This window comes from Triturus cristatus, chromosome 8 (assembly GCF_964204655.1).
Source record: "Triturus cristatus chromosome 8, aTriCri1.1, whole genome shotgun sequence".
In the NCBI taxonomy this organism is placed as follows: domain Eukaryota; kingdom Metazoa; phylum Chordata; class Amphibia; order Caudata; family Salamandridae; genus Triturus; species Triturus cristatus.
Window position 1 is genome coordinate 1,366,571,716 of NC_140591.1, and position 15,706 is coordinate 1,366,587,421.

Sequence of the window (15,706 nt, forward strand, 5' to 3'; positions counted from 1 at the left end):
CTTATTTTTATTCAGGGTCTGTGTAGGAGGACATTTGACAAAAGCAACGCAAAGTGTTTACTAATCGGTTCAAAGTCATTATCGGGAAAAGAACAAGTAATTATTAATCCCTGACCTTTTTCATGCAGATTAGCATGTGCAGTACATGGCAGTTTCCAAACAATTTGTTAAGCACCCGGAAGAGTGGAGGCACGGTGCTCTAAAGAAGCTGCATGCATAATTTTATTTTCACATAATATCTCTCGATGCTCAATCAAATACCCTTGACCGAACCATTCTAAAGCTGCAAATTTGATTTTCAAAAGCTTAATGAGCACTTCACTCCCCGATCAAGGTCTGCGGTTCATTCTCACAACAAAAGATTAGGCAGCATATCAACCATAATATACTGGTATTTATGGAGAGCAAATACCGACAGCGGAGAACACTGGGGGGATGCAGACTAATCCCTAAGCAACATTTATCAGTAGATATAAAACACATCCTTCAAGATGCCCTAAAAATGTAATACATTCCTGGATATGATCTAAAAAGAGATCTCTATTGAACCATAAAGCATTTTACATTCTAAATTGTTATCGAAGGAATATAAAATGATCTCAAAGCAGAAAGGTCCATGTGCCCATTGGAGGCGAAATATATATCTATAATTTACAACCTCATCTTCAATAGCTATCCTTTGACGGCTAAGAACTGGGTTGGTGGCTTTCATTTTATGAAGACTAGAAGGTGAAGCTGTGGGAATTAAAGTTTGTCCAGTGCTTCCACAATCTGGCAATAGGAATGAAACTTTGCACTCCCCCACGAATGGAATTCCAAATATTCGGGTTTTTCAAGAAGCAAAACACCAAGCTTTGGAGGGAACTGTGGTGAATTTTCATTATCCTGAAACAAGTTTTTTTTTTTTTTTTAGAAAGGTGAACAAATCAGATATTTGCATGTGATTGAAGAGCCCTATACTAGAATTAACAAGGCCCTTATCTAGGTTATTTGGCTGCGCTATGAAAATGAGAAGACTGTGTGGATCACAGCAGATTAAAGGATTTGGCCATTTTTTTAATTTTTTTATTTGAATTATCTGATAGCGCACACATCTAGCTCTGAGGAGCAGTGACATTTATATTGTAGCACAAGCATCACTGGTATAAGGTACTGCTATACATGTGCACTCAATTATTTAAAAGACCATTCAACAATACACCAAATCACATGCTAGTGAACCAAAAATTGCAATGGTGTCCCACAACAATTGGTGGTGCACTCGCTATTGTCTCATCATTTAAGGTAAAATGTAAGAAAGCACATATCTATTTTAGGATTGTAGCAAAAACTCTGACAATAACTGGTCAATAAGACTAGAATAACATGATCTTGAAAAAGTAGCAAAGTAGAGAAGGGTAACTTGGAACTCCAAACTACTCTTACTTGACAAGAATTCAGATATTTAAGACAGCAATCAAAGCCGTCTGAGACCTGTGTCCATGGTAATTACATGAAGTGTCTAGATCTACATTTAGAATGCCATCTTGTTCTGGAAAGCCTACATATATGCAATATTTGGAAAGTTTTTGAAATGGCTTTAAATCCAAAAAGATAGGTGTCCTGCGTGTTCATTTTATGTTCAAAGGGCACCCTGATGGAGTTAAAAAAAAGGTGGGGATGCACTAAGGAAATTATTATCCCTGGTTCAACATGTTCTAACCATCACACCAAGGCCTCACCGGGCTAGTTGGCTTTCGTCAGGACCTAACGAGGATCCGATTAGTATCCTATTTGTGTGCATTTAATTAGATGCAACTAGTGAAGTGAGAACACAGAGACCAAATGGGTCAGTATGTACGGTATGCATGAGTATGGTGAATGGAAGTTTCATAATTGAACGCATAAGCAGAGAGTGAAAGGGTTGCTAGATCCCTCTATGTCAGCTGAACGTCATGTTTGCAGCCTTGAGCTTTCACTTAACAAACATAAGTACATTTTGTGATCTATATTCTCTTGGAACCTACCTCTTGATAACATTTGCCATGCCCCCCCTCTTGTCCTTTATTCCAAAAATGCAAACATCCACAGCACAGTACAGAATGGCATATACCATTTCAGAGCGTCACTATGGGACATTATATTTATTGCGTGAACAGTTCTTCTGTTGCAGTACTTGTATAGTAAAATAAGAACGTTTTCATTTCTTATTTTCAGAATTGTCTTTTTATTGCCCACTGTTTCCCCTGAAAGTTTCTGAAATTACACAACCTGCACACAAAATGTATGTAATAAACTTGTAAAGCTATTTTGAAGCTCCAGAGGAGTAATGCACTTGGAGCATCGTTGAAACTTATTCATTATAAAATAATTTCTCGAAATCATTATCAAGTCAGTATTGTTTCTAGTTTTCAGGTGTTGTGTATGAGCACTGATGAGTACCTGGATAGGGATGACTGTGAAATGAGCTGAGAACTAATTCTCATGCACAAAAATAATTATGCACATATTTTGATCATTTTCAAAACAGTCTTGGTATTAACAAGTGAGCACTCTTCCATCTCTGCCTGCTACTCCACCACCCGATGTTGAGCCAGATGTTTAAAAAGAGTGTGTGAGTGTGAGTGTGTGTGTGTGTGTGTGTGTGTGTGTGTGTCAATATGTGTATATTTGTAAATATATACAAGTCAATGGGGTAGTTCCTCTTATAGGGTTTGTTCAAACCTGTGTAGTATGGAATCACTGGTCTAATCATCAGTCATAAGAGACCAGAGTGGTCATATCACAGAGCCCTCACACACCCAATAGGGCGTCATGCTTCATCATAGGGCGCTCCTTGGCAAGCCGGTGCTGCAATTCCAGACGGGCCTGCGGGCTCTTTGTCTGAGATCTTTTTGATCTTCAAATGTCATAAGATGCATGCATGTGAGGTCAGAGAAATGTATAAGGTGGATAAAAAGAAAAAGTGGTTAAAAAAGTCTAAGGGAACCTGAAAATATTTTTTTAATTATTAAAGTGATGGTCCCTTGACACAGTAGGTGCTATCTTGGGGTCAACAATGGGCCTTTATAGCTGGTAAGTGGGAAATGTGATACGGTCAACATATTTCATGCCCTGTTGGCCTGGAGGTTCAATTGGCATTTCATAAGGACCTACGAATAAATCCTACCCTATTTGTAAAAATGTGCAGACCCAAACTGTGGTCATGGGTGCCTGCTTAGGTGTCCAATACTGCACCAGAAACTCCGAGAAAAAATGCCCCATAGGTCTGACAGAGGTCCGCAAATAAATTATGGGAGAAAAGTGATCAATGCGGGAGAGTTTCCCAAAACCTAACCTCCTCTGTCAGCCTATAGGTGATTTCATACTACACAGGGTTGAACGAACCCCATAAGAGGAACTATCCCATTGACGGGTTTATTTAAATACCCCATGAGGAGGGTGGGTGTAGGACCTCATTAAACATATTTCCTCGTCCCTCTATTGATTATATATTTGGAAATATATACACAGTTATACAAAGCCAGAGTTAAACATTTTAAGCAAACACTGCAAAGCAAGGAAAAGTAGTAGGACAAACTAATATGTGTGACAAGGTGAAGTGTAATTTTTTTCCTGTCTCCTATTAGTACTTTAAGCAGGAATTGGGAGGGGCGCGGGACAAATAATGATGCAATACAGTCCACAACTGACCCCCTCTAGAGAAGCCACTCTGACTGATTTTTAACATACAAATTCAGACAAGCACGGCACTATAAATCAGGATTTGTGAACGGAGGGTTTTACGCTGTGTAGGGACTTGGACTTGCGTCAACCCTGTAGGCTACAAATGGATCATGTTTTTTCAGGTCATATCTGCATTTGTCAGACCTGATGGTGGAAGCTGAGGTTGCTGCAGGCAACATATCTCTCAACATTAAAACATTTACCAGCATTTGCAAAGTCGATAGCTTTTGCCTACGCGAAATCTATTGGCTTTGAGGAAGCGAAATAGCTCTATTAACTAGATTTTGGGTGAATTTGTGGATTATTTTCCTACTGTTCCTGTCTAAAGAGACATTAGCTGATATCTAGCTGGGGAAATCTTTTCGATGTATAAGAAGCGTTTGGAAAATAACATTACTTGAGAGCTTAGGTCACTTGCTTTCAGTCTGTGTGTAGTTTCGGCTTATGGCGGGAGAAGGAGGGGAGACCAGCAACAACAGGGGGCAGGTGCAAAGAAGGAAAACCGGAGGCAGGCGGGTGCAAGCTACGATGGGGTAAGAAACAACAAAAATATATAGTACCAGAAGCCGACTTAATAAATACATTAATCAATACTTGGTCTGTGCTCCATCCAAGAGAGAGAGACAGAGAAACTGAACTAAGCACACACTGACCAATGAGAAGTGATGTAGCACAAACATTTATTTTCATTTCATTTGTATAATTACATGTGTAGAACGCATCCACATATTATCCTTTGTCATGTTAACCTAAGTGGTAGGACCTTGTAATGCAATAACATAAAACGTGATGTATTTAGGCCGTTAATTAGAAAATAAGAAGAATTAATATGGAAACCAAATGTAACTAGTAAAAAACACTAACGCGAAGAACTCGTGTTGTGCAACTGACATGTATTTATTATTAAATGTGTTTATTAACTGTGTCATTTTATATGTAGGTAGGAATATTAACCAAATGTGTCCTATTCTCTAAGTAATTTTGTAAAGCTCATACTCCATTTCTCTAATGTTAGCTGAATTTTGATGGCCTGAAATGCATTTCCCTGGAAGCTCTTGAATTAGAATTAAAAGTTTGAATTTCATGTTCACGGCAGATTTCTTTCGGTCTCACATTTGTGTTGTAGGTGGAAGAAGCGCCCTTGTTAGTTAGAATAAAGTCTTTCTTTTAGGAGCTAGGCAAGGAGAGAAGAGGATACATTTGGTGTTAATGCTGATGAGGAGAACTGTTTTATTTTCACACCAGAGAAGGCCTCGGAATCAAGGTCATCTTGTTGCTTTTCAGAAACATCACTGTCCTGTGGAAAACTATCTAAGACAGTATGGTTCGAGTGGATGGCATGATCCGAAAAGAATCCTGGGAAGATACCTGTAATATTGGAACTCTGCAAGTAGGGAAGGAGCACCACTTCTTCTCGGCCTTTGGAGAGAGAGCATCTCAGAATGAGCTCTGTCTCAAAAGCCCCATGCTACCTAACCCACTGCTGTGGGAAGATTTCTAATGAAGACTCCACATGCGGACACCTTTTCTCTGACCTGCCCTGAAGAATGCTTAAATAGGAATGTCACACTAGTGTCAGTGTAGGGATAGATTAATGCTTTATTTTCACCAACCCTCGAAGCAGGGAAATTTGGACTCGTGCTCTTTGATCTTCTGTATCCTATTTGAGTTAATTGTCTTGTGCATGTTGCACCGACTCAAATTTATCCGCAGATTTGGCTTTATGTTGATTCCCATGTATTCCTACACCATAGTCTTGAGTTTCTTTATGTCCAGTTATTTTTGGCTTTGTAATAAATTAGCTAACCTTAATTAGTGGTCTGTGGTCACTATGTGTCTAGAGGAACTGAGTTTGAATTGATTGACATTGCTAATGATTTATCTCCCCTACACGCTTTCATGCTGAGATAAAGAACCATCGACTTGTGATTCTAGAACAGATCTAGAATGCACGGGCCCGGCCCTTTCAGAAGCAAGAAAATTAGAGTAACTATTAAGCCAACAAATGTTAAGCAATGGATGAGCTCCAAGTCTTTTTTTATAAGCAACAAAAGATCTCCCAAGTGACGACTCGTGCACTATCTCGGGCGAGACCTAAAAAGAGGAGACCGAGGGCTGAATCATCAGCTGTTCTGCAGGTAGATTGCTTTCTGAAATTATACTAACATATCTACTCCGCAAAACGTTATATTGAAATCCTCATAAAATTACGACATACGGTGACAGTAATATGCACTTGGATTATGAGAATTGTGTAAAGCAGACAAAAGCTCTTTTCAGCCAAGGCCTTACTCAAATGAATTATCAGGTTTTTGTATCTCGGGTCGAGATTTTGTCTCTCTTCTAAATCTTTTGTTTGCAAATAATATTGTGGTATCACATTTACCATGAACCTCACATTTATTGGTTCAGCCAGTTAGCCTGCTCTTTTAAATCACCAGGACAGACACTTGTTGAACTAAAAAACTAAGACTGCAAGGCAGAACAGTACTGGCATACCCAATCAGTCTGGCTTCAACGACAGCCTTTTGGCCTTATTTTGTTTTTGTCTTGTCATGGTTTTTGCATAAATTTTGGGGAAGTATTTTGCATGCGAGTATGCTGCTTGTGAAATGACATAACAAGATCACTCACATTAAAATTAGCCAAAGGGCCAAATATGCTAAACCACTGCCCTATATTGTATGCTGTAGTTTTTGGGTGAAAAATGTAAATGACAATAACAGACCAAGTATGTCATACCAATAGTTTTATTACAATTAAAATAAAGTCTTGGCAAACTCAAGACTTGAACAAGCATTGGCAAAGCCGATAGGTCATGGCTATAAATAACACAAAAGCACTATGATGCAGTCAATGTTCTTTCTTTATTACAAAAAAAGAAAACTGGGGAGTAGGTTGAGGAGAAGGCAACACTAAGGGAAGGTGAATAGAAGGACAATCGGTGGGGGAATAGGACACGACCGACAACGGAGAATACACACAGACAATGCAGAGTGCTTGGGATGGTCTGGGGAGGCATGCTGACAATGGAGGGTTAGTTTAGATTGGGTCATCAAACTGACAACTGAGGGTGGTCGAGGGAGGGAATGGGGAAGTGCACTGACAATGGAAGGAGGGAGATCGTGGATTACTCCGAAAATGGAGGGTGGAACAAGAGGGGATGGGCAAGCAAGCTCACAATGGGGGGAGGGGGGATGCGAAAGCAAGCTGACAATGGATAGTTGGCGGGAGGAGTAGGGTTAAACATTCTGATAACAAAGGCCAGGTGGGATAGGCAAGGAGACAATAGAGGGAGGAAGGAGATGGGGCAGCAATCCGACAATGGAGGATGGGGCAGAAAGCGGACACCAGAAGGATGATGGGAGGGGCTGGGATCACAAGTTGACTAAAGAAAGCAGCCAGAAGCTGCAGAGGCAGCAAGCAACAATGCTGGGTGGACAGGATTGGGGCAGGATATGGACAACAGAGGGTGAATTACCGAGGATGGAGAAACACATGGACAACAGAGGTTTGGCAGGAGGGGCTACCCACCATCCTTTAGGAACCACGCAAAAACAGTAGTTTACCAATGTGAAATCAACAATCCCATATTGGGGAAATGTTAAGTTTATAAGGGAAGCCAACAGAGGGTGGGCAGGGAAGCAAACGGACAAGGGGATGGTGAGGAATCATTAACAGTGTGGGAAAGATGAACAGTAGGGGAAGGTGGGAGGCGAGGAAGCAAGAACGGCAACTGAGGGAGGGTGAGAAAGAGGAACATGGAGGAGCAAGAAGAACACAAGTGAGACAGCTGGAAAAAAACAACACTTGTGGAGCACTAAAAAAGAAAATCAGCACCTTAACAAAGAGCGGCGGAAGAACGAAGTAATGAGTCCATGCTCCTGGAGAGAGACTAACACAAGAGGAGGAAGGAAAGACTACTGAAGCTTATGAATAACAAGCAAGCAAATGAGTGACAATGAAGCCAACCAATGGTAACCAACAGGAGGACTCTTAGCCCACTGTAAGCTAACCACACGACTCAAAACAGACAGGAGCAGGAGACCTCAAAAGAAGAGGGCTACTACTTAAGCAAAGCAAAATGCCCAGCTGCATCTAAGCTGGCTTTATGGCAATGAGGCCAATCGACAGAATTAGTTATCAACCTCATCTGGAAAATGACAATTGCATGAAGGTAAGTATTTTGCCCACTTGTTCCCCAAAATCCACCGCTATTACGCCAAGCTGTTAAAACAGCCTGATATTGGAGCAATTTTATGTTTATACGGTACACTGACAAATCCGTCACTACAGATTAGGTTTAGAGTTAGATTTTGGAATGCACTACAGCAGTATATGAAAATGTAAGAGTTCCTGCAATTCAGGAACTTCATAAACATGCTAATGTAGTTTATTACCCTGGAAATGCATAAACATTGATCCCACTGAAAAGGTAGGGAACACACCCAATATAAATGAGGATGTAACTGAAGGAGTTTCTCAAAGGACAAAACTATTTTTCCAGTGAAATGAAGAAATGTCTGTGTGTTAATGCATGTTTCTGCATCATTTTCACATGCCGATTCCCACCTGCTGGAAAATCTCCATTCATAATTATTACATAGCGGAGTACTTCAGAAAATCTTGACCGATTTCCTGAAGTACTCCTGGGATTTTATCCAGAATCCATGCAGGAAGTGTTTGAAACACATAGTAAGGCTGTTAAAATGTCTTCGATGACTTGATAAGTTACAATGTTTGTTTTTCTCCGACAGGATTCCAGATGGAAGGTGGGCAGTCATGAGGAATGTACTTCAGTCCCAGCATCCACTTCTACCATCATTAAATATAGACTTCAGAGTATAGTTTTGTGTTTGAGAGCAGTATGGAGAGCCCATGGCTACACCATTCTACATGGATTTTGACAGTCCAGCTAGTGCCTGACCTCAAATGATGACCAAAAAAGAGTTTAAGTATTACTGAGAAACGGAATAAGACTCCTTCCACACATTGGTTCCGCTGACCACAAGATTACACCTGGGTGGAATTCGGAGAGTTCTGCTACACGGAACTCCGCAATGTGATCCACAAATCCCACGGCGTCGAGTTCCGCAAGTGGCGGAGTGTGTTAGGTTGTGCCGTTCGTGCTGATTTTTAGCGCTGGGTGTTTGGCCCGCACTGGAAAATCAGCGGGAATGGCATCAGGCGCAGCGCAAGAGGGCGCTGCTTCTTTCTGCCCCTCGTGTAGATGTTCTACTCGAGCAGCAGCTTCCTCAACACGAACAGATGATTTCTCAATGCGAGCAGTAGCAACCATCCACAACCGCCCGGGAGGTGGTCTGGAGTAGGATTTTCCTTGGTCGCCAACTTAACGTTGGAGAGCGAGGGAAAACAATTGCTCCACCAGATTTTCGGAACTCTGCTCGCTATGCGGAGCGGGAAAAACTCCGTGAGAGGAGCTGAATTTCACGCCCAGGCCTATACAAGATAGGATTGGGCTGAATTTGTGTGTGCTTCCACTAAAAAGTCTGCTTGTAGTGCAGTCTTTGGCTTGTGGCACAGCTTACATTCAATACAGTAGGACTGAGTTGCTTATGGTTTCAAATCAATTATCATGGCTAAAGGCCTGTTCTCCTTATTATAAAATGCTGTGATAAAGGCACTAGGCCGGTCTTATTTACTGTGAAAAGCATATGTTCCAGTCAATAGGCATTAAAGTTTATATTGTTATTGCGCTATATTAAAACCTACAGATTGGAAAATTGCACATGGAATCTCACAGATTACCATAGTGATCATGGGTTTTGGTGTTGTTACCCAGGAGACAAACCATAGATATAACAGGTTTGCTCTGTGAGACTCTGTGTTAGACCCTCTTAGAAGGGAACATTTTCCTTAATTACCAGTGATACATTATTTCAAGCATTCCATCCATTACGCATTTGTAATACTTCAGTGAACTGTGTTTAGACAGCAGCATGTTTTCTTTTGTCTGCTTGCATTCTGTTAATGTATATTTAATATGTTGTTGAGTTTGTGTGAGTATTCTTTGCTGTTGTGTCAGAGGGTGATTGCAGGAATGGGTCCGAGGATGGGTAAATAGATGCAAGAGTGAAAAGATGAGTGACAGAGTACATCCTCTAGCTCAACTCTCGGACTCATCTCAAACTTCTTTCTACTACTCTTTCCAATGCACTTGCCTATTTCTCACCCTATATCACAATCAGTATATCCATTACCTCCACTCTCATTCATCCCATACCACTACTATGATCCACAAAATAACCCTTTTGAGACTCTTCCCTACTCCACCCCTCCTTACATCATATCATACCTATTCCAATCCACCTAAAACAAAACTAAACCCTCCCTCTGACTCTTCTCCCTACACCTCCCTTTTACTCATCCAAAGCCTCCTCCAATGAGTTCCAAAACATTCAAAATAAATTCACCCCTTCGCCACGGGGGTAATTCCCCTGCAGTGCGGGGGAGGTGGGAAGGGGGGGGTGGCGGTGGCTCTGTGCTCGTGACGAGCCAGCCCAGCCCACTGATTGATTCTCCCGCACAGGCAAGGAATCAATCTCGCGTGGGCAGAGCGCAACCGCTATGACGAGCCCAGCTCGTCATGAGCACAGCTCCACTGTGCCTCATGACGAGCTGGGCTCGTCATGAGCACACAACGGGTTAAATACCTCCCTTCTATCCCTCAACTATCCTTTTAAATCCAAATAACAGACTAACATGTCCACCACTCAAATTGATTTCATATTTCACTATAATAATTCACCACAAATCCTTTACGGGTTTCGGAGCAGCGTCCTCCTCGGAGGGCTCCTTGTGAAGGAACGGCCCTTCCGATGAGTTCTTGATATGAATTACAGTCATCAGGAGGGAACGGGCAGTCAGGGTAAAGATCAGGGGGGGTAAGTCGTGGTGGTGGTGGTGCTGTAAAAGGTAAGGGTCTGGTGGCCTTATCTACCTTCGTGCATATTTTCTCAGAAACTGGAGTGTCTAAGGTTTCCTAAAATTATAGCTGTCTTTTGGATGGAAGAGCAGAAGAGGCCAAAGGATAGGCAAGGAAGCAGGCTGCATGAAGGAGTATGATGAGTTGTTTTTGCCTTGAATTGAGCTGTTCCTGTAGTTTATGAAGGATCGTTTTTCCTGTAGCGTATGAAGGACTGTTGTGTTGGGGTAAGGTTTAGACGTCGACTTCAAAGTCATCTGAAACAGTCTTGTTTTGGTGCCGATGGTCTGCTTATGCAGAGACTGAGAAACTCAACAGTGCAGGTTGGCTCGACGGCAAGGGTCGAGTCGCTGCAGGGTTGGTCGGAGCAACAGCACTTGGCTTGGAAGGCTTTCTCAGCGCCAAGCTGGAGGAGGCCTCATCTGAGCTCACAGGACTGAACTTTGCAGAGATATGAAGGTTGGAGAGAGAACTGGTCCCAGAATCCTCCCTTAGGAGTGAGGGCTCCAGGAATGGCTAGAAGTAACTTTACCAGCAGCAAGAGGCTAAGTCCCAAGGTAAAATCTTTCACCAGAACGTCCCACTTCGTGAATATGGCCTCCACTCCATTGCAGCCTGAAACCACAGCAAGGGCCTGGTCACCTGAAAACTTCTGTTTTTAAAATGCGCTTTACTTTTTCTACATGCTTTGTTGTGTAGTTTCCACTTTCTAATTTGGGATGGAGCCAGACTGATTCCGAGCACCCCCACAGGATATGTTGATATATGGAATAGCTAGCTCACAGTGCCACCACTAAACCTAGATCGGTAGCAAATGGTTTTGGCAACCACAGAACTGGACAACCATGATCCCCCCAGGAATTGTGGTAACAGTTCTAGAACCCTTTCACCGGGTCACTTGTGGTCACTCTGAGAAATATACAAGGAATACACATGGGGCGTTTTCAATATTTATTTAACCATCGTGATTATTGTATAGAATATATGTGCTGCAATGATCAATAGAAAGAAGCAGATAAAAGTAAATAGCAGTATAAGGACAGCGACCAAAATAAATAGTTCCACCATCTTGCTAAAACAATGCATTTATGCAAGCATAAAAAAACAGTATATAGGGTACTCTTACTATACGTTCCCTAACCTAGATGCCTAGGGGGTGTTCATGTGTTCTGCCATTAAACCCCTATTAGATGATCCAACCCCCATTACCTGAAGGGAAAGTATGTAGGTCCCCGTCTTGGTCTTCGAAGAGGGATCAACAAGCAGCTGGGCTGAGGTTCCAGCGTGCAGTGACCTCGCAATGACCGCAAGTGCTCCTCTGCCCCAACCTGGAATTGCTTGTTTATTTATAACAAAAATCATCCTTGCTCCAGAGTCGAGACTTTAGTCAGGCCACCATTGTTTATGTTCTATTTATAGCTGCGTGTAGTAATCAAGTCCATATAACACTGCGTTGCCACATGAACAAATATTAAACAACCGCATTTCCACAATGTATGTTCAGACCATGTACGAAATGTTCAAGGCATCGCGATAGTGTGCTTACGAAGTGGAGTTTGTAAGTAATGCAGCTTCAGGGAAACAAATCATGCACTGTCACACACACAAATGTGTGTCAAAAGTCATTGTGTGAATGAGCAGTCAACTCCGGAAACATGTGAATGTTAAAATGGCAGCGTTTCTTCCCGGGCTTAACTGCTACATGCCTAAAACTTTAATTAAAATCGTTGGTTTCCCTCAACTTATTTTATATATTGGTGTAATTTTGCTAGAAACATAAAACATGTGAGTCCATCTTTAGGTTATCAATGTATGTGGTTATAAAGCTCTATACGGTGTTGGTCACCTGTATTTGGAGACTACATTATTAAAAATTAAAACAATTAAAAAGGAACACGGGGAAGAACAGAAGGATGATGGCTGTGGTCCCTTTAAGTTGTAGGAAATCTAGACAAACTGGGAACACACGCCAGTGACCGGGACCGGCCACCTTTGTCAGACATTTATTTGAAGAACCATACAGCGTCATCCTGACCTTGGTACTCAGATTAAACCTGCCATTCAAGCTTCAGAAACCTGCATCTGGGACAATAGCCATTTCAGTGCCTATTATTTGTCCCTTGCAATGAGCAAGGCAGAAATGAAAGCTGTGTCAACAAAAACAGCCCGTGTTTGAAAACAGAATACACCTCTGCGGTCACAAGCCAGCTGTTGTCAGAATTTATAATTGACAGCCAGCCTTCCACTAGTGAGCGTCACATACCAGCAACATGGATACCAGAATCCTTATAGAGAATCATTTTATGAAGACCCATAGACAAAACGTAATTGACAAACGTCAACTGTGTATCCTTTTATAGATGATGGAAGTCAATGCCATGTGGTATAATACATGCATAAATACCACAGCCATGCTCAAGCCTTGGACAAAAGTTATTTTAAGGTCAACAATGCCCTCTTCGGGGTGACTAAAGGTGCATCGGTTTCTTTTTAATGCTACCATTAAGATCCTTCAAAGAAATAAAAATTTAAATCCTAGACCAAAAATCTACAACCAATTGGAGCTCATGTAGCATAGTTCACTCACAGATTCACTGATGTGTTATTCTAATAATCAAAAAACACTTTCTGGGCATTTTTTGCAATTACATTCTGCATGTGCCAGCAAACAAAGGCATATCAACAAAGCAATAAAACAAAATAGAGCCTCAGAAAAACATTAAATAGATAAATAGATTTGTTTTTTATGATGTTATTAGGGAAACTACTACTGACCTGAGTTTTTAAGGAAAGATTGAAGATGCAAGCTACTAACATGCTTGATCTAAGAAGGCAGCCATTTTAGCGAACAAAGGAAAATTAAGTCAAGAGAGCAAATTGAAGTTTGGTTAGTGTTAGTAAAGGCCCACTGCCAAGAATCGAAAATGGGTTATCGACAGGATAGTTAGTGGCAGGAGAAGTGGTCTGCCACACACGTAAGAGGTTCACTTACTGACACTGCCACAGACTGCCATGCAGTAGTCCTCAGAGTCAAAGTTGTTTCGGTTGCCGCCACAGCCGCCGTATAAGAATTGTGCACACTTTCCTTCGGTGACGTCAAAGTACCAGCGGGAGATCATTGCCCGGCAGGGACCAGTCTCAGCTTGTTCAGAACACACCTCTAGTCGTAAGAGATGTGGAGGAACTATATTTAGCAAGGAGATAGTAGCATTGTCTTGCTTTTTATTTACAATCATAGTTTTTTTTAGAGGCATGGATTGATGAGTCCAGCAGGGCTCTCTGCACAACCACACAAAGAATCATTGAACTTTCTGATGTTTCAGAAGCAATTTTCTGACCACCTTGAAATGGGTAACCTCAGTTATATGCAACTGTTCAACAATTCCATTCGTCGTGATTTGTGTCAGATCAATCGCTTGCCTTGCAGTTAAGACCATCCATTAATGGACAAAGACACAACCACTTTCAATGTTCTACAGTTAAAACACCCAGAAACATTTATCAAGCACTACTGGTGAAGGTTTTTGCAATACAATAAGAATGTGAAGGCAGTTAGCATTATCAAATAAAGGACTGAAAATATGAAGATAAAAAATGTTCAATCATTACAGCACAAATGATGTATTAAAATATGTACCATTAGTTAGATTAAACAATTATTGAACTGGAAATGTTCCAAACAGCAAAATAAATATGGTTTATTAGCATAGGCAACAGTATTTGTTGATTAAGAGCAAGTCATAAAACCTCACTGATGCCTCCACTCCCCAAATAATTTCGATATCTACAAGCACGCGTTTGATATTCCACGGTAGGCCAATTATGATATACCCTCTTCTGAATGAATGTGGACAGGCCACACCTTTGCTCCTCAAAAAATCAAGGCTGTTCTGGAAAAACAAGTGCTGGATAAGAGGCCTTCGAAAATACAAGGTTCAATTACTTGTTGTTTCCGTGCAACGACATATTAGAATTCCTAAGGAGCTGGGTGGTCGAATGCTTTGCGACATCAAGATTTACTTTTTGAGCTATACCAACAAAGATACAGGTGTGCTACAAGTGAATTGCTGTCAGCAGGGCACTGTCACGTCAAGGAATCTATCTGCACAAACTGCAGCTTTGCAACCTACAGGGATGTTTCATACTAAAACAGGGAAAAGAAACTCCATCAGTGAAGAATATATATGTAAATTTGCACTTATTTTCCATTAGGAAATTTTCAGCAGTGAGATCTAGTTGCAAATGTCCCTAGCAGTGTTGAACGGAAAATGGAAGGAGGTCTTTTCTCTCAACAAAGTTTAAGGGGGAAATATATTTGACACATAAAACATCTGAAATAAAGCTATGCCATGGGGCATGAAATAACAGGCTGGTACCGGTCAGTGTGCAGTCAGAACTAAAATGAGTCAACATTAATGGGAAGCTTTGCATATTTAGACATGGCTCACATTTAGATATTGTCCGTTGGTAGAAAACATCAATACTTGCATTTCTGTTGTGGGTCAATCTAGGCGTTTGTACTACAGATTTGTAAAGACAAATAGTTTTTTGTGTAGGTCAGCATCAAACAAAGCAAGCCAAAAGGATTCTTTAGATTTTACTAATTATTGGCCTATTACATTGAAGGTCAACACGGGATACTGTTTAATGCTTTAAATCCAGTTTAGAATAAAGCTTAAAAAAAGGTTAATCAACCAACTGTAAACTTCAGTTAATAGATACATAGAGAGAAACTCCAGGTGCAATCTTTTCAGCTGGAGTGCCTCTACGACACATGAATCTCCTAGTAGAGATTTAAGACGCAGCAGATGAGTTGCTAACCTAATACAATCATCCATCTCAAGGGGGACAATCGGCTTCTTTTCCAGTGGAGTTTAGATAAGTCGCTCAAATTGAGAATCTATGGACCCATCACACACCTTTAACACATGTGATCATGAATGATTTGAAAGGAAAATGTTGCTACCTGTAAGCACCAGTTCATGGCAGGTAGTTGCTGTAGATTCACATGCTGTGCATACCACTGCCATCTAGAGTTGGGTATGGACATGTGCC

At 41.2% G+C, this 15,706-nt stretch overlaps 1 protein-coding gene across 4 annotated transcripts in view; it reads right to left on the bottom strand.

The window, feature by feature from the left end:
• Positions 1-15,706, bottom strand: part of APP (amyloid beta precursor protein) — a 522,694-nt gene that overhangs the window by 136,101 nt on the left and 370,887 nt on the right. For 2 of the 4 annotated variants that reach the window (XM_085623075.1, XM_085623076.1), the window contains exon 7: positions 13,644-13,811. The exons of the other annotated variants lie outside the window; for them this stretch is intronic. In XM_085623075.1, coding sequence (XP_085479201.1) covers positions 13,644-13,811 — 168 coding nt within the window. The remainder of the gene's footprint in view (positions 1-13,643; positions 13,812-15,706) is intronic. 4 annotated transcript variants of the gene reach the window in all.